The following is a 27,438-nucleotide window of genomic DNA, read 5'->3' on the forward strand; positions in this document are numbered from 1 at the left end:
ATGTAATATTTTTGAGGGTTTTTTTTACTGACAGATATATCCAGATGGGTGAGTGATACTTTTCTTAATTCAATCCCTTGTCCCCTGATCGGACCGGCTGCGGTGCTTCCCCTGCGAACGTTGAGCGACATACATACGGAACTTGCCTTGGACGACGGCTGTATCGCGAAATCTCGACTATAATGGAAGGAATACTTGGTGGAGAAGTTTTATCTGTTATGGGTTATTGTGCAGGGTTATGTCGCTTGGGAGAGATGAGATGCACGGAGACGAAAACTTTACGGCCGATATTCAGTAAAGAGCAGCCTGGAGATTCACACTGTCAACCGCAACGTTTTCGCATGGAGATTCATTGCAGCATCTAAGCCGATTTCATGGGGGCGCGGTGTAAATTTTGTCGGAAAGTGACTGACAGGTTAAACATAGGGCGTCTCACCGAATACCAGGTCATTGGGCGTCATCTGCCCACCGAGGCTAACCCCACGCCCAAGCTGTACCGCATGCGCATCTTTGCGCCCAATGTCGTCGTGGCCAAGTCGCGGTTCTGGTACTTCTTGACCCAGCTCCGGAAGGTCAAGAAGGCCAACGGTGAGATCGTCAGCATCAACGTGGTATGTCTCTGGTGGAGGCTCCAATTCTGGGAGTGGTGATTTGCTGTAACGAAGAGCAATGTGGCTTATACTTTCGGTAGATCAACGAGAAGCGCCCCCTCAAGGTCAAGAACTTCGGCATTTGGATCCGTTACGACTCCCGCTCCGGCACTCACAACATGTACAAGGAATTCCGTGAAATGAGCCGCACCGAGGCCGTCGAGGCTCTGTACCAGGACATGGCTGCCCGTCACCGTGCCCGTTTCGGTTCCATCCACGTATGTGCCTTCATCCCCGTACTATACTGGGCTGTGATCTAACACTGGACTCTGCAGATCCTCAAGGTTGTTGAGATCGACAACGCCGACAGCATCCGCCGCCCCTACATCAAACAGCTCCTCCAGAAGAACATCAAGTTCCCTCTGCCTCACCGCTCCGCCAAGCCTGCTGGCAAGAAGCTGTTCGCCTACTCGAGGCCCTCTACTTTCGCGTAAATGTGAGGTTTTGGGGTTTGGGGAAGGAGTGTGCAGATGAATGACTATGTTATGGCCATAGCATGCATGAAGGACACAGATAGCGCGGAGAATAAGGCGTGTATCTACGGCCCAGAAAATGGGAAGGATGGTTTGATGTCTCTAGTCCTGTGCAGCGACCCTTTCAAGTTATATCATAAAAATCAGGGTTCAGTTTCTCTAGTTCAATATTATCTGCCAGGTAGCCTGTGTAGATCCATACCCACCTTATGGTAGCAGTCAGCTCTTCTGAGAAGGCGATGGCACTATTATGCTTTATATGTATGGCTTGGGCTTTTTTCCCAGAAAGTTGAAGGCCAGGTTTGGATAGACGAATCGAGGCAAAGAAAGCTCCGAAACAAAACAAAAAAGGCCGAAGGATCCTCCTATGTGAGTATCTGGATAGTCTTGATAGATAGAAAATATGTTCGATTGTAATGCTGCTCATCTCGTTCTTTACTGAGAAATAAAGCAATGTAGGCTGCTCAAGTGTATTACACCACGAGGCTTCTGCCTCCCATCAACCATATCTGCCCAACGTTGGAGGGTAGTTAATAGATGTATGCCTCAAAGCCAAGATACACTCGACTGATCTAGGCGATAAATTTAGTTGCAGTATGGTTAGTAATTCACGACGGAATTACGGGGCCAGGGCCATTGCGTCATGCGAGAACCTTCGGGCTCGGAGGACGGACTCCGAAAAAGAGCAGCTACTTAATCCACCCTTATCCGCCCAACTTCCACTTCTCTTACCCGCAATACCCATTGAGCTTCGACTTGGTGCCGATTACATCCAAAAATGTTTGCGCGTCAAGCATTCCGGTGTGCTCAGCCCTTTCAGCCCTTGAAGCAGGTAAGATTCGCCCATCATGTTTTTTTGGCCCACCGGTTCTTGTCAACCTGCTAATCTGACCCTGTAGGGCTTCCGTAAATACTCGACCGAGGCCCCTAAGAAGAAGTCGTTGGCTCCCATCTACGCCACCGTCGGTCTTACCGGTGTCGGTGTTGGCTTGTACCGCTACAACTCTGGTGCTGCTACCGCTCCCGTTGACCGTGCCAAGGTCTTCACTGGTGGTGACCAGGGATGGGTTGACCTGAAATTGTCGGAGGTTGAGGTCCTCAACCACAACACCAAGCGACTACGTTTCGAGTTCCCCGACAAGGAGGCGGTCTCTGGCCTTCACATCGCTTGTAAGTAGCTCAATTGGTCAAGTATTAACGGTGCCTTCCTAACGAGTGATCCGTGAAGCCGCAATTTTGACGAAGTTCTCGAAGCCTGGTGAGAAGGCTGTTATCCGGCCATACACCCCCACGAGCGATGAAGGTAATTGATTTGGTATTCAATTTTTCTGCCGTTGGGGAGTTGCTAATGGATCGTAGAGCAACCTGGTTACCTTGACCTTATTGTCAAGGTGTACCCCAACGGACCCATGTCGGAACACCTGCACAGTATGGATGTCGACCAGAGTCTCGCATTCAAGGGACCCCTGCCCAAGTACCCTTGGGATGCGAACAAGCACGACCACGTCTGCCTGATTGCCGGTGGTACTGGCATCACGCCCATGTACCAGCTGATTCGTCAGATCTTTAAGAACCCTGAGGATAAGACCAAAGTTACTCTGGTCTTCGGTAACGTTAACGAGGAAGATATCCTGCTGAAGAAGGAACTCGATGAGCTGGAGAACACCTACCCTCGACGATTCAAGGCATTCTACGTTCTCGACAACCCGTCCAAGGGCTGGACTGGCGGCAAGGGTTACATCACCAAGGAACTCTTGAAGACTGTCCTCCCCGAACCCAAGGAGGAGAACATCAAACTCTTCGTGTGTGGACCTCCTGGCCTGTACAAGGCTATCAGTGGAAACAAGGTTAGTCCTAAGGACCAGGGTGAGTTGACCGGTATCTTGAAGGAGCTTGGGTACGACAAGGAACAGGTCTTCAAGTTCTAGAATGCTCTAAATCGGGATCTATATTTAAGTTGAAATATTCTAGAAGGGTGGGTTATCATTTAGCGAGTTGATTTCTACCTTTCTGAGCTACATAGTGGTGCCTATATAAGCCTTATATTACGTGCTCTTGCTCAATCTTAGTCGTAATCGTCAATCTTCCACCCTCATCTCTAAGGATTCTCTGTGCCGCTACCATATATCGTCCGTGTCACGTTGTCAGAACCCTCACATAATGAGGAGTGGGGAGATTAATATCTCGCGGTCGGTCTCGACAAATTTCTGAACTTGGGATGCTCTTTGTCGGCGAGCACCTAATGATGTCATAGAATTGGAAAAGAAGGTTTTATGAAATAGCCCCAGATGAAAATTTATGTAACGTTATAATATACATAGTAAACGAAAGTCTGGACTTCCCATATTCCAATTAGTTAACTGGAAATACGCTTCTCAGTGGAGTATCGATTATCTAAAAAATAAAAGAAGATACAGGTGATGTTCTACACTTGATAATTATCGAGTATTATAAAAGTATGTCTCGTTTGTCTATCCCTCCTCGATGGTCTAGACACTTTCTGTTCCTTCGCTATGCCGACTATCTTCGGTTATTGAGCACTTCTCATCACGGCCAACATGGAGAACATTGCGAAAAACCAAGAAACGATCGATTATACTAACGAGACCGTGGATATAAGCCCATGTCAATATTAGTGGCTGGCACAACGTCACCCCGATTCACTGTACTCACTCACCACCAGTCGGATCATCGAGCCGATAAGAGCCTCCTCTCTGCCTCCTAACAAACACCATACTTGCATGTTCCCAAGAGCAAAGAAGAAACATAAAAAAAAACAAAGACAACAAACACGGTATGCTGGTTTTCTGTCCCTAGAGATACACCCCTGATCCTGGAGTCGATTGTGCAGAATATCGTGGGCTGGCTTCTTGTACCCCAGAGTGCAGGAAGAGCAGGGTTTCATAGAGAAGAAGGAATTACGTCGGTTGTAACTACAGATATCTTGTCTAGATCAATTTGGACACATGGTCAGTCAACAGAAAGGGCTCGTCAGGCACATCTGGCTGAATATAGAGCTTCGACCATATACCTGTTGACGTTGACAGTCAACAGTCGTATTCATGGAAGTGCAGCAACAAAGCTACTATCCGGAAAGCGATCTCAAAGTTCTTTCCTATTTTAGGCACCGGGAATCCAGCCAGCGGTGGATTGACACTGGAGCTCAGCGCAGTTTTCCAGCGACTCAGAACACTGGTTCAAAAACTATTATTTTGGAGTGAACGCCGAAGAATATCCTGCCAAGTTCAATGACCCAAAACATTACTGGCTAGTCGGTATACAGATGAAGCCTCCAGGTTATCTGGCCATGGAGCAACGCTTCGAACCGACCGAATTGAGATTTACTGAAGAACTTCCCAAAGTCCACGCAGCCACGGGGTTTGTACTATCGACAATGCCGCTGTCGGTTTACTCCCTGACCTCTGTTGCTTCTGCTGGATAAGCTTCCTCGATTGAAATACTTAATATATAAGCCATGGTAATTGTAGGACAGGATATTCTGGCGAAATATGATAGAGATCGTAAGCAGTCATCCGCGATTCACCCCAAAAAAGCCCTTCTCAGGCGGAAGGACCTCTGATTGCTCACGTGCATACTGTAGAGTACGAAACGATGATCAAGACACGCCTACCACTGGGACTCAAGAGATTATCGGTATTCGAAGATCTCAATGTGGACTATATCGTATTATTCCAAGATACCGTCAGGAGCTTGTATAGCCCGATATTCCAAGGAGTGCTCCCTTTTCCTCCTTCCTAGGTCCCAGGAAGTTTTGTTAGCAAGCTTTTGCACACAGAAGCTTCGACCTCGAGCAACTGACCATTTCATTCTCATTCTTGGTCGATGCTCGGTACTTCTTCCGAGATTGTCAGTCACAATGAACTTGGAACAACCCGCAGTCCCTGATCCTGACGTTGCCAATACTAATTCTTACATCAAAGCGCAAGGAAATTTCCAATGTGTTACAGGATGCAGGAGTAGCCGCGCTTTACATGCTGATGCTATGCATTATGGCTCTATGGAATAGTCGGAATACGAAAGCTTGCGGGTTCATATATCGTAAGGAATATTCTGACCCTTCAATTTCACTGCGGAGTACACAGGGAATGGATCTGGAGCCTCGTGTAGTTCAAGCTTGGGAAAGGGTCTCTACATACACCGCAACTTTGGATTGAGAAGCAGCTGCTGAATTCCAGCACCATCAATATTCATGGCGATGTTATCAACAATTAGGCTTGCCCGAGGAGTGATTGATCCTGTAAACTTATGGCAGATATGGAGGGAGGGACGGCTGAGTTACGTCTGAGAAGAAAAGAGGACAAAAGTGGGAGGGAAAGAAAAACCAGATAAAACGTTAACCCATCCCAGTAATTAAATTAATAGCAAATGAATAGCAACCAGCACACATTCATTTATCCCTTCCCTCAGTAGGAACAACCTGGGTCCAGTAGCAGACAGCACAGTACGTCTCCCACCAGTGGGATCATTCACCAAGAGAAGGGTTAGAGGTCATAGTTGCAGTCAGGTCATCCTAATAAAAACAGAAGTCAGCACACCAAGCCCTCAAAGACCCATGCATGTAAGACCTGAAGAATCCAATTCAACTCACCACGTGATTACACATCGCTACGAACAGATCGAAAAATAGTTTCCCACCTTGTTCCATCTCCATCTGCATCGTGCCGCTTCTTTTGAATGTGGACCGGCTCCGGATGATTAGCGCTAGATAGTGCGCGCGTAGCTTGGATTCGTTCTCGGGGGTGTTGGCATAGGCGTATCGAGCGCTGGTTAGAATCGTACTGCATTGTATACCGGAGTGGAGGCCCTGTTTTCGGATAGCTAGGCGCTTTAAAGCGTCTAGGCCGTATTTATGTGCTGAGCAGCTGTGGCGTCATATGTTAGATGTTTTCGTTTTCTTATTTATTTTTCTTCTCCGACATATTATGCAGAACTTATAGAACAAGAGGTAGGAAACTTACTAGACAGCAGTATCTCTTAGAATCTCCGTACCAACCGCATGATGAAAGACCGTCGCGCCATGACTCTGTCCATTCCTGTCCGTTCCGGTATGTTCCAATTCCCAGATATCGCGACGTTTATTATGAATAAGCTGGGGATAATAATCACCTTTGTAAAGGAATTCGAGGATACAGGATAAGACCTCTGGCTGTTCATCGGGGAGATTCAATCGTTTATTGCTGGGCGAATCTGCGGACTGGGCCCGAGAACATGCAGCTGCAAAGAAAGGAGATTCACAGATGATTTCTTTATGGGCAGCGAAGAGTCTTTTCTCTGGGCCTACGGCAAGAGTGATGACGGCGGGTCCGAGAGAACTTAGTAGGTGATGCGAATAGATGGTTAGCGTATTGGTTTGAATATATGATGCGGGGACTGGATTAATAGTGAGCAAGTGATATGCGACTTACCTGCCATCAGGAGGAGTGTCAGGCGTCAGACGTTTTTCTACTCGTCGTGACGGTGTAGAGCTCTCCCTGGCAATAGGCCTCCTGCTTCGAGATCGGACTTTGCCAGCTCTGTACTTGGCAGAGAAGCTATCGGTAGCAAGGGTTTGGGATGCACGTTTGGTAGCAATCATTTTGGAGTTGCTGGGCTGCTGGGTCAGCATTTTGCAAAGGGATGTGTATGTGTCCTAGAGAAGCAAAGACTCTGGGAGGTGTTCATCCAGGGGGAAATGGTAATTAAATAGTGGAAAAATTTTGGAAGCTAAGGGCAGATGGGCAAATCTGTCGATGAATACATGTACAGTGTACGTACATAGCCCCCTGTATAAATGACCTGGTTAGTGTGGTACTGTTGGAAAATCCAGGATCTTAAGGAGCAAATAAGAGACATTGAGAAGTAAAAGACTAGGGTAAACAGCGAACTTTATATGTATGTATGCTTAAGCTAGATATACTCTTGTCTAATCTAATGGTATATAGTAATACTAGTCATGATGTCTATAGCAGTGAAGAAGTTGTAGAAGAACCTGAACGCGTATTATTAGGTATTGCACGCGTAAAGTCATTCCTGCATCGCCAAATGATCGCGCAGTCACGGGATTGCAATTGGCCAATCACCCTACCAAGGAGGGGAAAAGGGGCGCGGATCCTTGCGCTAGAACTACTCAGGTTTCAATGTGATACATCCATTCACCTTTTCAGCACCATCCTGGAATGTCCAGTCTTCCCAGTTTAAACTGGAGGAAGAGAATTGGATCTATCGTCAGATAATTGGCAATGTACTGTCACTTTGCGCTGTGTAGTGTGTACAAGTACGGAGATGATACTATGCTCCACATAAACCGTCCAGTACTCGATTTCTCACATTCTCTAGTCTAAGTTGAAAGCGACAGTCGAAGAGACCCAATTTGAGGAGGATATGGGGTGGACACTACACAGCATACCAGATAACAGGGGATGTATGATATCGATTGTAGGAATTCGTCGTCACTACCTACTAGGTAGAGTGAATACGGAATACGATGTACAATAGTCCTCTTAGTATGATGCCAAAGGAAAAGTATACGATTTAGAGGATATATTCATAAAGGATCGATATGTATAGCCGGTGAAGATAAAGTCATCCCTGCCTGAAGAAAACGCCAGATGCCTTCAAACGCCGAGATTAACAACCCTTGTTCCATGTCCTGTGGTTATTCACCTCCAAAATGCCCAGTCAATGTGTGTGAAGATGCCTATCTCCATGACGCCGACAAATGACTACCATTGTTAATTATACGAATTTTTTACAAGAAGACCTTTCTTGCCTCCCGAGGATGACTCTCGTTGGGACAGTAAGGGCATTTGAATCTGCTGCCCTTACACAGCCGTTTCAACGATTCTTCTGCAATGACATGCCCACAAGGCATCATCATTGGCGGGTTTTCGTCTGTAGCCTGTTCCTTGGAAACGGGGCAGACGAAGATCGAATGGAAAAGATATGACGGTGGGAGCGGTATTTCAACCTGATTAAAAAAATCAGCCAAATTCCTAGTTGAGAACCGATGCGTAAATTCAGCCTGCTCACCGGTAGCTCATTCTCCGTCGTCCATTCAGTGCGTTTCGCTCTCATGATCGTCTGCAGTTTAAGTAATGTCGGCAAAGCGATTGCACCGGCAGTCGCGGCAACATATAAGGGTGAATCCGCAGATAACCCTAGCAGGGAGCAGAACTCGCGGGTAAACGAATGTGCCACATCTGTCCACGCCGACGGGTTATCGAATATGTTCCTGTACGGCGAGTCGTTGAGGTTTGAGCAGAAAGCCATTGCTCCCACGAGTTGCTGGACCTCTCGCAGATATCTAGGCATAAATGTATGGAACTCGCGCCGTGCGTACTCCAAGGCCGCTTGCCGGCCCGCCGCAGAAATAGGCCCTTGTTGAATCTGTTCACCATGGAAGAGCCAGACAAACTGTAGCCGGCATAGCTCGAATTCGAGGTTGCTGCCTCTTACCTCCAAGGCCTCTTTGTTGTCTCTTGCCCACTGTATTGCCGGAAGCAAATTCCTGTTCTCTTCCAATTCGTGGAGTATGCGATACATTGTGGCAAACTGCTTCCGGATTTCAGTTGAAGGTACGCCCTCAAGATCGAGAACGGACGACGCGTCATCATCTTCTACAGCGACATCATCTCCCTGCCGCTTGGATGATTCCGCTTCCGCCATCTCGGAAAGAAATATGGAAGCAACGGAGAACTGCCCTTCTCGCAAGAGGTGCATTGCAATGGCGCGGTTGATGAGATGCTCTTGTGACGTGAGGGCATCGTGTTCGGTGCTCGGGAGTGGCCTATCCTTGAATAGCTTTGGTAGAGTCAGTTCCAGGTTCTCGAGACAAATGTCAACAATTCGCAGTACGCTACCTTGTCTAGCGCTTTGGAATATTTGTTGAGGCCACTATGGGTCTCTTTGAGGCTGTCATTGATCGCATCAAATGAGGATTTCAAGGGATTTTGAAGTTTAGCCAAAGTGATAGACGCTTGCTCCGGGTCTAGTGTTCAGGCCAATTAGTCTCTTCTGTGTTTTAAGCTTCGGACAAAAAGCTGACCAGATGCAATGGTTTCTCGTGCTTGTTGAAGGAGATCAATTGTTGCTTGAACATTTTTGGTACTCTGCGAAGCTTTCAGCCTCTTTGAAAGTCGTTCATGCTCTTTTTGGACTGCATCCATGGTGGTTGATGAGCTCGAAGCGGAGTTAGACAGTTACCGCTTTTCGAAGAATGGTGCGGAAATAGCCATATGGGATCACCGGATCAACTCGGTGCTCCGACCGTAACAAGACGAGAAAGTCCAGAAAGGAGTAGAGCGTCGATTAGGCCCACCTTAGGAGGATTATTGCAAGGTAGGTGAAGACCGTGTGTTGCCACTATAGGTATCAACGGCGGTCCGGGCAGAGTTACCTACCTCTGGTGTTACGCCATGACCTGTCACGTGGTCCTGCGCAATGGTACGCTACCCCTCCTTCCGGCGGCGTAGGTATCACGTCCCACTCAATCTCCACAAATGGCTCTTGCAACGCCGTAAACTTGTAAGTGCTATTAAATGCTCAACACTCTTATTGCTGAATATCTCTACTGTTATTCTGATGTTTCGTCACAATCCTGAGGTTTTTTGCCAGGAAGTCTCCCGGTACTATGCGTGGGATAGTACGTCTCCAGTATATATTACATAGTATCGACCTACATAGATGGTTACAAGCAGAAACGGAGATCTGCTTTTGGCAATTACTTGGTCTTCTTAATGTCGATTAAGTTCGAGACGGAATGTAGTTTAAACTTACAATAACTGTTTCAGGATCCTGTATACAGATATTTAATTTTAGAACTTTCGATCCCTTTTATGTGCATACTTGTCCAAATTGTAGACTATATTTAATTTCTATATCTGGTACATCAACAAAGATTTCAAATTTTAATTATTGGGAAAGAGTACTATCTCGAAGATATATAATCTTACTAACCATCGTTATCCTAAATTTGGCTTTTGGACCGCTATAGTAGAAACCGTTTTTCTGACACAAATCATTGCTGATAATTTGTCAATATGATCCTAGATTGTGTGCGGGTTGAAGGTCACAATGCTGCTATATATGGCTTCCGGGGACAAGCTTTCTTGAATACATTAGTGAAATTAGAATTTGCATTCCATTTTCACGATAATACCATCTAATTAAAATGAAAGACACATAATAGAGCTGCTAAACACTTCTTAAGAGTTTGTACAGCAAAGACGCCGGAGGGGAAAAAGCTTGACGTGGACAGGATCCGGACCAGCTTGTCGAAACTTTATGGAGTGTTTTTGGTAGTGGAGTGTCCCTGACCAATCGGCCCACTGCAGATTCCTCGCTTACAGTAGTGCGGGTTTCAGGGCTTGGCGGTAGTATAAATTCTCACATTTGCCGCCCTCCTTTTGGACTTTTTCCTTCTTTTTTTCTCCATCTTGGTGCACGGGCTTTACACGTATCAGTGAGGATTTATCCGAGATCGTGTTTTTGCTAGTTGAAAACTACCTATTTGACCGCTTCAGTTGGCCTTCGGGTCGGCTGGGAATTTTTGAAGAAAAATCGCCCTGACTCCAATTCACTTGGTGTACAGTTCTCGAGTACTTGGCCCTAGTTTATGGCCGTAGCCTATCTATATTTAAATCCCATAGGCAGTACTCTATTGGTCTTCTTTTCACTGCTGTTTGCTTCCCATGTAGGAAGCCTGTAGAGAAGAGAATCTCAATATTGGATAAGATAGTTATATTCTGTACCTATTTTGCCTTATTCCCTACGTTCGGGGATGTTACCTAGGCTTCTGTTTAATGATCTGTGTCAGGAATGTGAGAACAAAGATATTTCCGTGTAATTTAAGGTGATCTTTGGGTTGTGGCTGGATGCCACTACTTCGCTAGGCAACTCCATTTCCTGCAGATTGCACCCCTGGGAGCATGCTTAGGCTGTGGCGTTGGGCACTTATAGGGTGGCCAACTTATGTACTAGAAGGTGTGGACTTAACCTCGGTCAAAGTAGTCACAGTAGCAGTAGCAGGATCAGATGGTTATTTCGTATCATCATCGCTGGAATCGAGACCAGCCCATAACAAATGGTGTGGCTGTGGCTTATCCTTTCACCGCTTCCCATGGGGAATCACCCTTGTGACGTCGGTTGGGATGGCCAAGTCTTCTCTCAATCTGCTCACCGAATTGTCCTCCGACATTCTACCGAGAACTCTGACGCCTATACTTGAAGCGCCATGAGAAACCCGCTGCTCCAATTTGCCTCTCTCCACTTGGCATTATAGTGCCTCTCGGATATGTCACGATTGTTTCTTGTTCGGTGGACAGTACGAGAAGACCCCGGGAGGGTCACCAAATATTTCGCCCCCTACATTCTGAGCTCGGTCTCTGAACGTTGATTAATCTAATTGCAAATATCGTCCTTTCTCTACCAACGTCGTCTGTTTAGGCTATGATTACGCATTCGATCCTCGTGTGGTAGGAAATCAGCTCTCCTTCTGCCATGCCGCCAACAACGCAGAACAGCGCGCAGGCTGCGCGTCCTGCTATAATCCATCACGATTCGAGGAAGACATCGGGCGGTGCCAAGGAAAGTCCGTCCAATAACTCCGACGGCCATACTGGTCAGTCTCCCCGCCATGGTCACCAGAAATTTGTATTTACCGACCCTGTCGCTCTCCGATACCTTGAAGAGGACCCCTCGACGATCGTGCTACACCGGCGTCTGGTACTGCAAGGTTATGAGATATACGTTGTTGAGCAATGGGCATGTTCGAGGATCCACCCTACATTTATAATTACAACTTACACCGGGGACACATCGCACAAGGTCACAGTTGGGGTGCTGGGCGTTCCTACTGACGAATCTACGTGGTCCCCTCGTCTGCAGCTGTATGTGAATGCTGTAACGCAATGCCAAGCACGGAGGAAAGAGACAACGCTAGGAACTCTTATGGTTACGGATTTGAGCTCGTTTCCCTCGGCCCTGACCGTCATCCCGGTACCAGATGGCGATGTCATCAAGCATAAGGACGATTTTCTCGTTAACGAAAACCTCAAAAGACTTAATTGCTCAGGTCGCGCCGGCTTGAAGCTACAACCACCCGCATCAGCGACCGAAGCGAAATTCCATCAGCTTTACCGGACAAGCGAGAGGGTACCTCTGTACAATGCGGTCCTTGAGCTGGTGAAACAATGCCAGATTGCTTTGATGATGTTCGGCAATCTAGCGCCGGAATATGTGGATGGACTGCTATGTGATGTCACGGAAGCAGCAATCAGTGACTGGTGGACGGACATGGGGATGGACCTGTATAATATTGAACCGAGTGATGGCGGCCTGGGGCCAACTACCGTGGCAGCTTTATTAGGTACTCTTATGGGAGCCCGAAATCGACTTCACGCTTTCGGTGCACCTGTTGGAAAGGATGCATTCGATATCCACAATCTTAAAAGAGGCATCAGCAGCTTTCAAAAGTCTCAGAAGCTGAAAAGAACACGGAGGCTGGACCGCCAAACTTTGGACCGACTGCATCGGGTCACTGCAAAAGCTGCGAATTCGGAAGGGTGGACAGACGCCGTCAAGTCAACGATGGCAGAGCTTAGTGGACACGGCGGGGAAATGGTTATGGGTATGGTACGGGGCCGAGAGAAAGGGGGTATTGCCGATATCGAGACTCTGGATATTGATAACTTTGCCCAGTTGGTGAACGGTGAACGGGCAAAGTGGCTGTGGAGGGGAAAGCCGCGCAAGAGCGGCGATGGCCATATCGGCGGCCCACCAGCTGCAGATATGATGTTTACAACGGATGACCAAGGTGGTTATGTATGGACAAGCCGCAAAAGTCGCTCGAATGAGCATCTTGCTACCGACAACTCCCTTCAAGGACACGACCGCTCATTGAAGGTACCAGCGCCCGCCGTTGATGAGAAAGACCAGAACATCGGTAGAATGGTGCGAAGAGGAGTTAGTGAGAGAGTGTCCGACGCACGAATAGGATTTGGCAAGTTCAAAGATGCGGTTGGACTTCGTTCTCATGTGCCAAAACAGACTAAAGAGGGAGTGGATCTGATTGGCGATGCAGCTTACATTCCACAGCTAGAAAGCGACACAGAGATATCGCATTCGAAACCCACTGTTGATGGAAGTTATCAAGTAGAGCTTGAAAGTGCCCAGGATCACGAAGTTCGAACGTATAATGACGAATCTCCAGCTGAACCACCACTGGATGCACTTTCACCAAAGGCATTGGACGCTCGGCCCCCTGCTATAAGAATCGAGTCTGTAATATCTAATGAAAGCTCAGATTCATCACATAAAATATTAATGAACCGACCGGACGAGGAGTGCCAAGATCTAGAGCGATGGAGGACACGATCAACGGATATGTCGGGCGACCAAGAACAGGCCTCGGAGCTTGTATGTATGTCGTTGCGTCGACCACAGAGCTGTCCCGAGCTCAATTTTCATCATGATGCCCTACAAAGAGGCGGAAACTGGCCCCGACACCTGTCCTTCAGCACCGTCGAAGACGTTATGCTAGGCTGGGAAGAATTGGTAGGCAGGGGAAGTGCCTTTGAGAACTCCGATCTTACTTTGGAGGAGGCTATTGTCCAGGAAGACCTATTAGCAACCGACGCGCAAAATTTCGCCCTCCGTATCCAAGAATTGCGCGAACACACTGTTCCCTGGGTCGAAAAACAAGTTGACTCTGTCGACTTCTTGAATACGGTTCTATACCAATGCCATGAGAAGGTGAACGCGGAATACATGGAACAACTCAACAAATATCAAGCAATCAGGGATCGATCCAGCGATCTGTTAACTGAAGAGCATTCATCGCTAACCGACCACATGAGGCGGATTGAAATGTTAGGCGCAAAACTGGACTATGAGCTCAACGTACTCAGTTCTAAAATCGAGGATGTTGAGACTGGGCTCGGAGAGTTTGAACGGCAAGTGAATGAAATGGAGCTGAGAGTCAAGACGTTGATCCGAGGCGACGAAGAGAAACAGAGCAGCTCATGGCTGGCTTGGCTGCGAGGGCTGATGGGCTGATAGGCTTTTCGGCATGCTAGCCGTCTGCGGCCTCTGCAGCTCTTCATGGTATCTGTAAAATAAGACTGTTTTATATTTCTTTTCTAATGTACATACATAGCTTTAGAATATAGATTTCCAAAGTCCGCGTTGACCATACATTATGCAAAGCTGGCTGACCCTACCACCGAGGGTGCCGTCAAATCCAAAACGACGTGGATAGCCCAACGGAGAGCGTCAGCCCAATAACCTTGTGTATGGGAGCGTACCAAATCTATATGCCCGCGGTATCAAACGGGGAATCATCTCCGGAAGCCAAGATCCACACCAAACACAGGCAACAAAACCCGGCAATAGAGAAGGAAATCAAGTATGTGTCAAAGGCAGCTTTCCCTTTCATCGGACCATATTATTGTACAGTTTCCTTACATGCCAAGACCCATACCACCCTTATTGTTGGCCGCCGCTTCGCCCTGCATCTTCTCGCTGACCTTAACGTTCACCTCAAAGAACTTGGAGACACAGCGGTCAAGGCAGACAGATTCACCCTTGTTCAGGTCGCCTTCACGGTAATCATTAGGAATGCATTTCTTGGTGCAAGACTGGGTCAAACTAGAGTATCAAATGCGGATCAGTCAGTCTGGCCGGTAATGCGGATGATGTTGGGAAATTTCGAGCGCAATGATCTCTTGAGTTCCATTATGAGACGTATGGGACCTTAGTGGGTACTTGAGAAAGCATAGGTGAGCTCACCGGTTGAACATGTCCGATATCATCTCGACCTCTGCCTCAGCGGCAGCAATCTTCTCTGCCGAGGACATTTTGGGGGGGCCACCGAAGAGGAAAGACATTGTGACGGAGGTTTGCGTGGGAGGGTATAGGAGAGGTATACTGAAGCACGTTCTGATCAGTAAATACTATGACATCCACGGACAACAATAATACTCACGATTTAAGATAGATTTCGTTGGGTTTGAAGGTTGCTGTTGTCGATGCTCTTGATCCATACTGGGCGGAAAGCGAACTCGGAAGCTTGTACGACTCTCACCGCCTTGCCGATTTTTCTGCTTTGGCTTCACTTCCCTTCGTATTCCTCTCTTTCTTCCTTTCTACTCATCGTGTTGTGATTTAATTGCGTAGCTATTACAATTTTCTTTTATTGTGAACCCCAAATGCAATCAATTCGCCCCCGGTGGGCTTCACAGCTGAGCAGGGGGTGTTTCTTGTCTAGGTAAGAGCTCTGCGATGATTCATATACTCCCCCTCCTAGGCAATCACAGGACGAGACATATCCCTATATTTCAGAACCGCTGCAGTTTGACGCTTGTTTCGCAAGCAATGAACGCACTAGGAAGCAATTTATCTGATTGGAATTAAATTGGCCTTTTTTAACACGCACATCTAATTCGCATTTTTCTATGGAAGCATTGGCTTACAATGGATGAGCAGCTCAGGGCCATCACTTTCCCACGGTATACAGCGGAGTCTCCATTCAAAACATAGGCTTAACCAGGCTATAGCTTTCAAGTACCCTTCTGTGAGCCTTGCCAAAGCAAGAAGTAGCAGTACCGCTGCCTCGCCAGATAGAGCTTATAATGTTCGACTACAAGAGGTGCACGATACTTGTCCTGACCCATATCCTCGGCTTCAAACAGACCACCGCTCGGTGGGTTGTTTGGATTTTCGCAAGCGATACAGTCATCTAGCAGATAATGAAACAGTAGAAGATGATATCGTCGTTGTCCATGGTAGGTCTTGGCCTGGCCTGGCTCGTTTGTCTTTTGTACTTAGATTAGTAGGAAGGATACGTACCTATAGACTTGCTGGGAGCAAATTGATCTTCTTCGACATCTTTCAAAATGGCCATAAAGTCCAGATTATGTGCAATCTTCGTCGATTAGAGGGAACCACGCCGGAGGGTTTCAAGAGACTCTACCGTCTCCTTCGCCGCGGTGATGCTTTCTGTATGTTGTCCAGTCGTCATCTGTATTATGCTATCATAGACTGAACATCCCATCATAGCCGTAATAGGTAAACCCCATCGGACCGGACGGGGTGAACTCACTGTCCTGGCAACTGAGCTGCCGCAGCTTTTGTCTCCCTGTCTGCATGATGTTCCTTTGGATACGAAAGAACACGAGATTTCTCCCTACCCACGCCACGTCCAATTCCTCGCCGACTCTAACACTGCGGATATTATAAGAGCCAGGTCAGCAATCATCCAGTATCTCCGCCAGTTCTTTCTCGACCGTTCTTTCATGGAGGTCAATACTCCTATCATCGGATCAATTGCAGGGGGAGCGATTGCTCGCCCTTTCTATACTTCTGCCACGGAGTTCTCGGACCGTCAATTGTCTTTGAGAATTGCACCCGAATTGTGGTTGAAGCGGTTGGTAGTGGGCGGCTTTGACCGGGTGTTTGAGATTGGGCCTTCCTTTCGCAATGAAGGTATGCCGTAAGACCAAGATCAGTGTTTCCAGAGGGTAGAGCTGACATGCTACAGGGCTTGATAAAACCCACAACCCCGAGTTCACGACATGTGAGTTCTACCACGCTTACGCCAACCTTGAGGACCTTATGTCCATAACGGAGAACCTTCTATCTGGCATGGCACAGCATATTCGGGAATTCAATAAGACTGGTACTCTGGCGCCGACTGAAGTCGATTTCTCAACTCCGTTTCGCCGGATCGATTTTATCCCCGGTATTGAAGAAAAGATCAATCGCAAACTTCCTGACTTGGAGTCCGCCTATGCTTTAAACCAAGTTAGACATCTATTTACTGATCTTGCCCTTCCTCTTCCTGAGAAGCCTACACTCCCTCGGCTTCTTGACGCGCTCTGCAGCACGTATATCGAACCGGAGTGTGTCAACCCGACATTTATTATCAACCCTCCCGAATGCCTATCCCCGTTATCGAAGTCCTTTATCCACCCCACCACGAAGCAGCGTGTTGCTGCGCGTGGTGAGCTGTTTATCGAAGGAAAGGAAGTGGTGAATACGTACGAAGAGGAGAACTCGCCTTTCGAGCAGAAACGCAAGTTTGAAGACCAAGTAAGATACAGCAAGGATGCAGACGAGACGGAAGAGATTGATGAGAGCTATTTAGAAGCACTGCAGTGGGGCCTGCCATCCACTGGAGGCTGGGGATGTGGTATCGATCGTCTCTGCATGCTCTTTACTGGGGCGAAGAGAATTGGAGATGTCCTGCCGTTTGGAAATCTGCGTGCAGTGACTCGACGTCATTGATAGATAGTATCTCGACGTTGAAGACAGTTAAGAGCTGTCTTGTAAATTAGCTTGGAATTACCAATTTGAATGATACTAATTAAATAGCATATCTCTATAGTCTTTTTTGTATAATCTAGCGACTCGGATATATGTAAACACTCCAGTCGGCCTTCTCTAACGGAATCGAGAGAAAGTCGCAGGGCTGTCCCTGTGATATAGACCCTCACCGGTAGCGACGAGGGTCTGATAGACTAGTCTTTATATAGCTGAATTTGTGTTTTCTGGTGCAGCACTGGATCATACTTTTTCTCGATCAAAAACCGGCGATAGCCGTTTTTGTCTGACTTCAGCGTCGGGGCGGGCCGTCGATTCCTTTTGCTGGTGCGGAGAGGGGTAAAAGGGGGAAAAAAAAAAAGGAAGTTCAATCAGCGCTATTTTGTCTATTTCATCTCCTTTCGCTTCCTTGTCAACCACAGTAGAAAGTGTCATCATGGGTTTGGACGACGTGTCACAGGCTCAGGCGGTCACAGTGAGTTTGAAGGACCTGATTGAGGGTAAGTAGTCTAAATTAAATCAATATCTAGATGGGGAAAAACGAACTTTAATATCTTGTGTTCTCAGGGTCCGTCTCATTCGACACTCTGACAGAGGCCTTTGGACCATCCTCGTTGGGTATCATTGTCGTCAAGGACCTCGATTCTGAATTCAAGCGTCTTCGCACTCAGGTTCTCTCTAACGCTTCTTATCTCGCTGCGCTTTCTAATGATGAACTGGGTACGTTTTGCTTCTTATCAACACCCAGTGCCACACCACAAAAAAATATCTACTAACATGTCACGCTAGAATCTCTCACCTGCCCGGAAGCCAACTATCTTGTCGGCTGGTCCTGCGGCAAAGAAACCCTACGATCCGGACATTTCGACACCCTCAAAGGCTCCTACTATGTCAACTGTGCCTTCTACCAGAACCCCGACCTGCAGGGTGCTCCCGCGGACGGATTCTCCGATCTGCCGGGGTACACGGCACCCAACATCTGGCCGCCAGCGCAGCGTCTTCCCGTGTTCCGTCGCAGTCTCGAGGATCTCTGCAAGTTGATCATCGATACAGCCGCCCTCGTAGCACGGGCCTGTGATCGATACGCCGTGGCAAATATCACAGACTACAAGGAAGGATACCTCGAGCATGTAGTCCGCACCAGTCTCACCACCAAGGCTCGTCTCCTGCATTACTTCCCTAGTCCTGCCGATTCCGGCACCGAGGCTAACGACAACGACGACGATGATGACTGGTGCGCTACACACCTCGATCACGGCTGTCTTACCGGTTTGACATCCGCCATGTTTATCGACGAGGCTGCCACCCCGCCGTCCCTGGACTCCACCTCTGACTTCACCCTCCCGGAACTGCCGCAATCGCCGGACCCAAAGGCAGGTCTCTACATTCAGTCGAGAACGGGACAGGTCGTCAAGGTGAATATCCCCAAGGATTGTCTTGCCTTTCAGACCGGGGAAGCGTTGCAGCTCATCACGCAGGGGAAGTTCCGTGCTGTGCCGCATTTCGTCAAGGGGGCGAGACCCACCGGTGATGCTAGGATTGCGCGTAATACGTTGGCGGTGTTTACGCAGCCGAATCTGGGAGAGGAGGTCGAGAAGGGAAAGTCATTTGGTGACTTTTCGAGAGAGGTTATGAAGAAGACGTATTGAGGGTTTGGTTGGATTCATTGATGGATTCCTCAATATGTATATTGTATGCATTGACTAGGTATATATTCTGGTTACATATTATTGCTGTGTTGTATTTGAATTCGGTCCAGCGAACAGTGGCAGACGTACTTAACGGAGGGGAGTCATTAACGGTTTTATCCTTAAGGTGCAACAAAGACAGAACAGGGAAGACAAGGGAACAAATGAAACGATGTCCTTCCAACAAGGGAAACAACTGGTTGTACATATAATTTCTGTTGTGGGGAAGCTGGGCATCCTTGTCTCTAATTTCTTATGAATTACCATACTGTTTATCTTCGGTCAATCTCCAGGTGTATAATCCCCTTCTTCAGTCTCCTCGGTTCCTCCTCGAAGTTGATCCATGCGTATTGTAAAGTCCTCCTCTTCCGACTCGGATTTTTCTTCCTCTCGTCCATTAGCAGCACTTGGCCGGGCTGTTTCTTCTTCCGCGGAGCTCACGTTATTGCTCACGTCAGTGACTCCCAGGCCCGCTCCCAGACCCGTACTGACGAGCTTGCTGAGTTTGCCGACCTCTTCAAAACTAGAGCGTGGTTTGGCGGATGGTCTTCCGACGTCGCCGGGAATCTTAGCGTCGCGGAGATCTACGGGACCCGCCGTGCCATCGATGACTCTGAGATTCGCCCTCCACATTTTGACGTTGCGAGCTTCGCTGTAGTGGCCGACGTCTTCGCCATTGAGAGAATCGATCGCCAGTGTCTGTGTCCTAAAGTCACCCCAGAACCATGCCCTACCTTCGGGGATTCGTTCGTCCGCTTGTCGAGAGTACTCCCTTGCCTTCAACACTCCTGCCAGATCCAGTCCGATTTCGAGAGAGCCGAATAACAGCTGCATAGCATCCGGCTCGTAACAACGGCCGATGATCATGTCTTGGGAGACGTCAACGCTGGCGCCTGACCAGAGTTGGTACCAATCCCCATATCCACCCATGCCGACAGACTGAAACGCATCGACGACTTCGTCGGCTTCCATGCGTTTCGGACCCTGCAGTAGATAAGGCCTTGCGTAGTACGCCCGCTGTTTGTTGTTAGTGTAGACCTTTCCCCGGATACGGATCTCATAGCTTTCTGCTAGTTGGTCGGACTTCATGAAATCTTCACACTGGATGAGTTCGAGTCGAATTTCATCTATGACCATAACATCTGTGATTGTATTATGGGTTTCTCGTGTATCCCGGTTGGGTTTTGGTTTCAGGCGAACGACATCCCCGACTACCAGAAGCTCGGCTCCGAGGAAGATACCTCGGCAATAAATTGATGCATCTGGCCAGGTACCTTTGAAGTGGTATTTATCTAGGAGGCTGAACGAGGCCATAATCGTCATCGCATACTCAATGGAAGGATGGAGGGCTTCCCGGGATGTTGTACCCTGTAAGAATATTTCATATGAATTGAATGGTTTGATACACTTCAAATGTACGTATTTGTAGTGCAACGAGTAGGCTTTGTCCGTGCTGTGGGGATCGGGGAGTGTTTCGACGCGGAATCCAGAATAGTTCACACATGATTCCTTGGGGGCTGTGTCGTAAAGATCTTGGAGTACTATAGCCTCTTCTGGAACCTGGCCAACGATACCAGCTCGCCATTCAGGAGACCCTAGCCATCGATCTTCGGCAGAAGAGTATATCTGAATACAGTGATGTTCTGCGTTCCAAGCCAAATCGCCCTCGAAATCAGGGATCCAGAGAACAATTTCGCCAACTCGAGGGATGTAGGCAGGCTGCATACTCAATCCCTCGATGTATTCGGCAAGTTTTGTTTGCTCTGCTCTCCAGTCCATACTCTCTGGTTCCGTTATCTCCTCTTCTAGACTGCCGTGTTTTCTGAGTTCCACAACCGCCATTTTAAACACGTCCGGCGTTCCTTCACTGTCGAGAATAGAGCGCATCGTCAACCCTGTTGGTCTCCCCGGTGGCCTTCCTGGTGGCCTTCCTGGTGGCCTTCCCGGTGGCCTTCCCGGTGGCCTTCCTGGTGGTCTCCCGGGCGGTCTTCCTATTGAGCTCCCAGGAGGTCTTCCCGGTGGCCGCCCAGGTGGTCTTCCGACCGGCCTACCTATCGAAGTCCCTGGTGGTCTTCCCTGTGGTCGCCCAGGCGGCCGTCCGACCGGCCTTGCAACCGGGCTCGCTACAGAACTGGAGCTGCCCACAGGCCGTCCAGGTTTTCGCCGTCCTGAGCTGGCACTTAGCAAACTATTCTTCTGAGAAACTGAATTGGTGTCTTAGAAAAGAAAGGACGCACTAACCTTCTTGACGGCTTGATAACTTTTCACAAAGCGCGCAGGGACATGGTGTCGTCCCACCGGTCATTAGATAATAGAAATGAGGGAAAAATTGTATAGGCGAGAAGAAATATTGCCCGACCGGGTGACCCCAGAGAAATTTATCACGCTGTGGAAGACGTGTTAGCTATGGATCAACAAGTGCCTGTTGAGAAGGGAAGACTCACGATATCTGGCTTGGACATACGCGGTCTATCAAGAAGGGCATAACCATCTGGTAACCTGTCGAGCTCATATTGCATCCCTTATTTTGCTGACTATTAGCAAAACGGCTAAAGAATTAATATACGAGAGATAACATTGGGCAAGCATACGACAAAAAATAGCTTGTACATGCTAGCTCTCGTGCAAGGAAACACAATGTCGCAAATACATAAAGAAACCAATTTGAGCAATGTGTAAATAGTATAGTATAGCATAGTATAATCATAATAATCAATTCCACACCCAGGAATGATATTTCAAAATATACTCAATGGAGTTTGCATGAGTCGTTGTATTAAGCGAAGACAAGTGATGTCAAAGAATAACAACGGCAAAAGAAACAGAAAGGCAAAAAATACTGACGAACTTTACATACCAGGTTTATATGCTCCCGTCTTCTGCAGCCAAAGCTTCGCCAGTTTCTCTCGATAAACGGAGTCATCCGGCATTCCATATTTGGGATCTTTCGGCCAGGTTTCCCTATCACCATCACTGAAAGTTGGGTTGATGGGTACTACAATGACACTTTCACCTTCATTTGGGGACGGTCCTCCTTGTGGGGTGGACATCATGGTTGATCAAGCTGAAGATATGAAATTAGGGAGAGAGGTAGGTGGACAATAATGCTCCCCTAGCAGCGTCGTGGGGATTTCATGCTTGGACTGTGACGTGCTCAAGGGCGATAAGTGAATCGACAAGCCAGATAGATGTGAAATGGTTGGTTTTGGGCCTTGGCTATAGTCCATGTCAGGAGTGGTTACTGGCCTGCAAACATGGAGGATTAGTTTTGGCTTCTGAGTGGGTGGCGGTCATGTGACCCAGAGACTATAACGACATCACAAAGCATCCATTCTGCTACGGATTCCAATATAACACGAAATGTATTGACTGATTTACCACTAAAACAAAAATGGACTTCATATTTACCTAATATATCACCCAAAATACACATATTACGTGCAACAACCCCCTATAGGTTCGCTGATTCCTCTGCTTGGCTGTCTCCTGCCTCCAACTCGGCCACATACGGTGGTGGAGCCAACTCGCCTTCCTGAGCCCAGACCTTGTTTAGCTCGTTTTCAATCTCCTCCCGGCGTGCTTTCCATTCATCGACCTTGTCAAGACGCTTGCGGAGGTCTTGCAGTTCTTTCTCAACACCCAGCTTCTCCTTCTCCGTCCCAATTCTCTCAAACTCCCAATGCTCCCCCTGGGCTCCAAGACCAATGGTAAGATTGTAAGTGTGGTATTTCTTAAGGGATGCGCGCGTGGAAATCGTGATCAAAGTGATTCCCCGCTGCTTGGCTTGTTCGTATAGTAGGCCTTCAACATCCGAGGACACAGCTGATGTTCCTTCGTCAAGGAAGGCATAGCGAGGCTCGTGATAGAATAATCGTGCCATAGCCATTCTCTGTTTTTCACCGCCGCTCAACACATCTTTCCACTCTTTCCGAGAGTCCCACCCACCCTCACGTGCCGGGAGGTAGCCCAAAAAGGCATCGTCCAGGATCTTTTGGAGATTTGCGTCAGATTTTCCTGAGTCGTGCGTCTCCATTTCAGTATGTGGGTAGATGACTTGGTCACGTAGAGTTCCCACGCTCAGATAAGGTCGCTGGGGAAGGAACATGACCCCATCAAGCCCGAATCCTCGCGGGCGGCTGACCAACCCGCGATACACTGGCCACAAGCCTGCGACTATACGGGCAATAGCAGACTTTCCAACGCCATTGGGCCCCGATACAAGAAGGTGGTCTCCCGAATGCACGATGAATGATAAAGATTCAATGAGGTCATCACCGCCGTGGGGGTAGAGCGATGGTGCAACAATGGGGACTTGTTCCAGGCGGATTCCATCAAAACCATTATGGATGGTGCCCTGGGTATCCGCTAGAGAATACAGTTCCGCATGGGAGCCACGTGGAGGGTAGTAGGCGTTGGCGTGGACTCTATGCAGCGTCGAAATAAGAGTGTAGACTCTTGATGTGTAGCCAGCAAGTTCCGAGATATCCTTGATGCTGTACATCATCCTGCCACCAGCATCCGCCAAAGACAACATCAAGCGTTTGTTAGTGATGAACTCTTTCATGCGCCCACGCTCCCTACCGACTGCTTCGGGAGTAGTAGCCATCTCCATAGCACCCCCTAAGCCGCCCCAAGCAGGCAAAAAGACTGGCAACGAAGTGATCAAGTAGCCAAAGGCGGACCAGGCGTACTTCAGAATGACATCTTCAAGCATATTATAGCGAATCTTGAGACTGTAAATACCTTCCATCCAACGCTGAAGATCCTTAAAGCTTCTCGTTAAAAATATCCGTTCTATATCGGCACCACCATAGAAAGAAATTTCCTCGGCATTGGCGAGTAGCCTGGAATGCAAGCCTCTAAAGTCACCTTCCTTCTTGCCCTCAACAGCTTTGAGTTTCCCAAATGGTGGAGACAGCTTTCGCAAGACAATCGCCGTGCTAAAGTAGCCCGTAAGAATACCACCAAGGGCGAGAGGTCCCAAGGAGCGGTATAACTGATAATTGAACACAAAAAGATCCACCAGAGGTTTTCCCATAGAAGAATACAGTGCCGCAGCAGCGGAGCAGAAAAGAGTAAGATCTTGTGTGATAAACTGATCCGCTCCTTGCCCAATGCCACCGTCCAGATTCATTAATTTGTAGTAATTGTTATCCCCAGTGAGGTAAAGATCGTGAATATACCTAGTGAGTCGAGTGCGGAAGGCAATCGATACCTTCGATTGCAGGAACTTTATCATCGCGTTCGTGTAAGATGCGAGCGTGCCGATACCACACCACTTAATGATTCCCCAAGTGAAGGCTCGACCTTTGCCTGCAACAAGATCTCGGACAATCTCACCGTCTAGTCTGGCGATCAACAGGGACAGATAAGTCCTCAACAGCAAGAAAACTCCGTGGCCCATTAAAAGACCGGTCTCTTTACTTCCCCATCTGGGGACCATGATGCTCCCAAGGCTGAGGAATTGGTGAAGGAAGGCCAGGTTTAATCCCGGCTTCGTAGTTGGCGGGGGGATTTGATTTGCTGATTCTCCATTGCTTCCACGAACTGAAGCGGGGGGATTCAGGAATAACCTCCGATGCGCGTCAAAAGTTGTTGGTTTAGTTGGATGAATCTTAACTTTCGAAGTCATTGAGTCCCTGTAGGGCACGTATATAGTGCGGGATCCATCTTTCCCCTTAATCCCCGAGTTTCTGCGCAGCAGTCGCCTACCCCGGGCATTCTCCTTCGCTCTTTCTCGGAACCAGCTATAGCCCCCATAACCAGTACCCACTATAGACAGGACGAGCGCGATAGTACCGATGAGTTTGGTTGCTTTGGACGAACGTTTTAATCGGGAGTGAACTAATTTGATGTAGTATTTGTACAGTGTAACAAAAGGGTCCTCTCGGGGCTGTAATGTTGATTGTGCAGCCATTGTTGACCAGAGGATATTCCAGGTCTGGTTAGGGACAGTTTATCGACTTGCAACTGCCCTTAGGGCACATTACAGAGGGGCGCTGTAGGCCATGTGGTGAGGAGGGAGCGTCCGTGGGTAAGACGCGTTTGGAAGACCGAGTCTTGCGACACGAAGATGCGAAAAGACGTCAGCTAATAAGGTACGATGATGAGAGAAGAAGATTTCATGGCGATTATGCAGTCGGTCATATTATGAGAGATGTTGGCCTTCTCATCCTTTGCCAGCATGTGAAGACCTCGGGTCAGAAATTGTGGAGTGGTGGCCACTTGGCCTCCTCACGTGCGGAGTCCCCGGATTCAAATGATGACGTCTTTTCCGAATAACAATTAACGACTTCGACCTTCGTGGGCTTCTGGTCAGTCTTCATTGTAGGTGACTGATAGCGGGGAAATGTCGGACGAAAATAACGATTTATTCTAACAATAGTACTTCAAAGTTGGGAGGGTAGTACATACAATGAGCTTGATCAGAAAGGGAATGCAGGACTCCCTATGGAGGGCGTATCGTATCTTACAGTAGGCTTTACCCGTCTCAGCTCCTCTACTACCCTTCTGGAAGCCAGCTCAGCAAAAATTCCTGCTTAATAAAAATATATTGTATGGGAGCTCCACGCGGATACGCCGGCACATATCTATAGCCTTATGAAGTGACGGACCAAGTTCAAGTTCACTGGCAACTCGAGCCTAGGGAAGTTGTAATTTGGATCTTCAAGGCTTTGACATACGCCCCAATGAACTGGGTATCATCCCTCATTACTATATCCAGGATGGGAATACAAGTGAACCAATAAGCAGCGACTTTACATGTAAAGCGCTACTTAGGAGCTATCGTGCAGATGGTCTAGGGAAGTCAACCAGCGATGTTTACAGGTTTGGCTGCCTAGCATCACTGGCTCTGCCAATATGAGTTATGAGAGATGAGTCTGGTTCTGTCTGGTTTCTTGTGGGTTAATGATGTTGAGACCGTGGAGCTCCTTATTACTCACTAGTGACAAGGTGCTGGTTAACACTATGAATAGTAGGTGTGCTAACTGACTCGATGATAGACATCCAGAACATTCTCGATGGCGCCAATCACAAGATTTTCCCTTCCCCATGGGGTTACAAAGGAGTGTAGCTTCTGGTTCCATTTCCAATGGACGACTTGCCAGTAGCCGCTTTTAAACCAAGTCCATTCAGTAAAATATCGCAGATGCTGCCCCGTCTTGAGTAATATACCGAATAATTAGTCTGAATTTTCTATTTATGGCGGTTTTATGTGTTCGAAGTCCAAGATAGCGTACTCCGCAGGGAAAAGGGCCAAAGGCCCCAGTGTCTGATCCAAGCCATGCATAACCGAGCTTTTCCGGCGTCACTGGCAGATGTTAGTCCGTATGTACGTACGTCCCAAAATTTTGTAGTGGGCTGATGGAATTCTTGGGCAGCAAAGAGCATGCTTGCGGAGCCACTATGATCGGTTTTTCAGCAATCTTCCGTTGTGTTTTCATCCACGGTTAAGCGCCCAGTTACCAGATTGGTGGGAACAAAGCACGAATTGCAGCACTTTCAAGAACTGCAATTGATAGTACAATATTTTTTTTTTTTTTTTTTTTTTTTTTTTTTTTTTTTTTTTCCGATTTCTTATCTTTCTGCCAGATGACAAATGGACAGCGATCTAGTCTATATGTATCACGAAATCCTCATGATTAAGTATACGCAAGTAGCTATATGGGCAATCGTCTGATACCTATAAGAAATTGCAAGGGTTATAAACAAGCCTAAAGATTTTGTGGTCGATCGTCGAATCAGCCCTGCGTTTTAAAGGCATGCAGGTTGTACTACTTATACAGCCAATTATCGAGATCATCTACCATGAGATCAAAAGCCGGTAATCTTAGTTGTATGACCTCGCTCCCTGCTCAATCTAATCCGATTCATATCTCACCGATGACACAAAAACCACAGCGAGGCTCTATGCCTATTCTTAAGGTTAGTGAGGTTGCTAAGGTTTGTTTGATCCTAGGTGACACGGGGTTAAAACGGAGTCCGAAAGCAAGAGGAAGCATTACTGCGGTACTGTACATAGTAAATGGGTGCCGGTGTTGTTCATACTCTGTATGTATGTATATACAGTATTTTAGATGCAGCGCAGTTATCGAATCGGCATACTAAACGACGTTGATTCCAGTGAGAGGATTAAAATAATAGGAATAATAAAGGGAGATAGTGCAATGAACAAATCTAATCAGGATGTCAAGTGTACAGAGTACTCTGCAAATGATAAACACCATTATTGCGAGGGTTCATGGCGCATTTCTCCAAAATAGGCGCTTGACATTCATGACCCGGTCAGAATGTGCGACTATCCTGTCA

At 47.8% G+C, this 27,438-nt stretch overlaps 10 protein-coding genes across 10 annotated transcripts; 5 read left to right on the forward strand and 5 right to left on the reverse strand.

Moving 5' to 3' along the window:
• Positions 1 to 374: 374 nt before the first annotated feature.
• RPL20 (60S ribosomal protein eL20) lies at positions 375 to 1,084 on the forward strand (the record flags this gene model as incomplete). The annotated part of the gene is made up of 4 exons (XM_033575825.1): positions 375 to 387; positions 427 to 611; positions 692 to 868; positions 926 to 1,084. The coding sequence occupies 4 exons, from the start codon at positions 375 to 377 to the stop codon at positions 1,082 to 1,084; spliced, it is 534 nt and encodes a 177-aa protein (XP_033421680.1).
• An 817-nt stretch (positions 1,085 to 1,901) lies between these two features.
• MCR1 (cytochrome b5 reductase family protein) lies at positions 1,902 to 3,051 on the forward strand (the record flags this gene model as incomplete). Its single annotated transcript, XM_033575826.1, has 4 exons — positions 1,902 to 1,955; positions 2,023 to 2,293; positions 2,352 to 2,426; positions 2,483 to 3,051. The coding sequence occupies 4 exons, from the start codon at positions 1,902 to 1,904 to the stop codon at positions 3,049 to 3,051; spliced, it is 969 nt and encodes a 322-aa protein (XP_033421681.1).
• Positions 3,052 to 5,606: 2,555 nt separating this feature from the next.
• ATNIH1004_011264 (ubiquitin-protein ligase RMD5) lies at positions 5,607 to 9,288 on the reverse strand (the record flags this gene model as incomplete). The annotated part of the gene is made up of 9 exons (XM_033575827.1): positions 5,607 to 5,654; positions 5,733 to 6,006; positions 6,103 to 6,456; positions 6,550 to 6,773; positions 6,899 to 6,906; positions 7,949 to 8,090; positions 8,153 to 8,923; positions 8,983 to 9,110; positions 9,168 to 9,288. 9 exons carry the CDS (start codon positions 9,286 to 9,288, stop codon positions 5,607 to 5,609), a joined length of 2,070 nt encoding a protein of 689 aa, XP_033421682.1.
• A 2,332-nt stretch (positions 9,289 to 11,620) lies between these two features.
• ATNIH1004_011265 (putative Sin3 complex subunit (Stb2)) lies at positions 11,621 to 14,176 on the forward strand (the record flags this gene model as incomplete). Its single annotated transcript, XM_033575828.1, has 1 exon — positions 11,621 to 14,176. One exon carries the CDS (start codon positions 11,621 to 11,623, stop codon positions 14,174 to 14,176), a length of 2,556 nt encoding a protein of 851 aa, XP_033421683.1.
• Positions 14,177 to 14,580: 404 nt separating this feature from the next.
• TIM10 (Tim10/DDP family zinc finger protein) lies at positions 14,581 to 15,006 on the reverse strand (the record flags this gene model as incomplete). The annotated part of the gene is made up of 2 exons (XM_033575829.1): positions 14,581 to 14,767; positions 14,909 to 15,006. The coding sequence occupies 2 exons, from the start codon at positions 15,004 to 15,006 to the stop codon at positions 14,581 to 14,583; spliced, it is 285 nt and encodes a 94-aa protein (XP_033421684.1).
• A 1,028-nt stretch (positions 15,007 to 16,034) lies between these two features.
• On the forward strand, positions 16,035 to 17,404 carry ATNIH1004_011267 (putative lysyl-tRNA synthetase; the record flags this gene model as incomplete). Its single annotated transcript, XM_033575830.1, has 3 exons — positions 16,035 to 16,119; positions 16,187 to 16,603; positions 16,659 to 17,404. The coding sequence occupies 3 exons, from the start codon at positions 16,035 to 16,037 to the stop codon at positions 17,402 to 17,404; spliced, it is 1,248 nt and encodes a 415-aa protein (XP_033421685.1).
• Positions 17,405 to 17,876: 472 nt separating this feature from the next.
• On the forward strand, positions 17,877 to 19,089 carry ATNIH1004_011268 (uncharacterized protein; the record flags this gene model as incomplete). Its single annotated transcript, XM_033575831.1, has 3 exons — positions 17,877 to 17,940; positions 18,008 to 18,160; positions 18,230 to 19,089. 3 exons carry the CDS (start codon positions 17,877 to 17,879, stop codon positions 19,087 to 19,089), a joined length of 1,077 nt encoding a protein of 358 aa, XP_033421686.1.
• A 321-nt stretch (positions 19,090 to 19,410) lies between these two features.
• On the reverse strand, positions 19,411 to 20,970 carry ATNIH1004_011269 (uncharacterized protein; the record flags this gene model as incomplete). The annotated part of the gene is made up of 1 exon (XM_033575832.1): positions 19,411 to 20,970. One exon carries the CDS (start codon positions 20,968 to 20,970, stop codon positions 19,411 to 19,413), a length of 1,560 nt encoding a protein of 519 aa, XP_033421687.1.
• Positions 20,971 to 20,992: 22 nt separating this feature from the next.
• ATNIH1004_011270 (uncharacterized protein) lies at positions 20,993 to 22,181 on the reverse strand (the record flags this gene model as incomplete). Its single annotated transcript, XM_033575833.1, has 5 exons — positions 20,993 to 21,175; positions 21,232 to 21,296; positions 21,370 to 21,514; positions 21,573 to 21,649; positions 21,986 to 22,181. The coding sequence occupies 5 exons, from the start codon at positions 22,179 to 22,181 to the stop codon at positions 20,993 to 20,995; spliced, it is 666 nt and encodes a 221-aa protein (XP_033421688.1).
• A 398-nt stretch (positions 22,182 to 22,579) lies between these two features.
• On the reverse strand, positions 22,580 to 25,045 carry pxa1 (putative peroxisomal ABC transporter (PXA1); the record flags this gene model as incomplete). The annotated part of the gene is made up of 1 exon (XM_033575834.1): positions 22,580 to 25,045. The coding sequence occupies one exon, from the start codon at positions 25,043 to 25,045 to the stop codon at positions 22,580 to 22,582; it is 2,466 nt and encodes an 821-aa protein (XP_033421689.1).
• Positions 25,046 to 27,438: the final 2,393 nt, after the last annotated feature.

Source organism: Aspergillus tanneri, assembly GCF_003426965.1.
Source record: "Aspergillus tanneri strain NIH1004 chromosome Unknown AapTan_8_pilon_pilon_pilon, whole genome shotgun sequence".
NCBI classification, from domain to species: Eukaryota; Fungi; Ascomycota; class Eurotiomycetes; order Eurotiales; family Aspergillaceae; genus Aspergillus; species Aspergillus tanneri.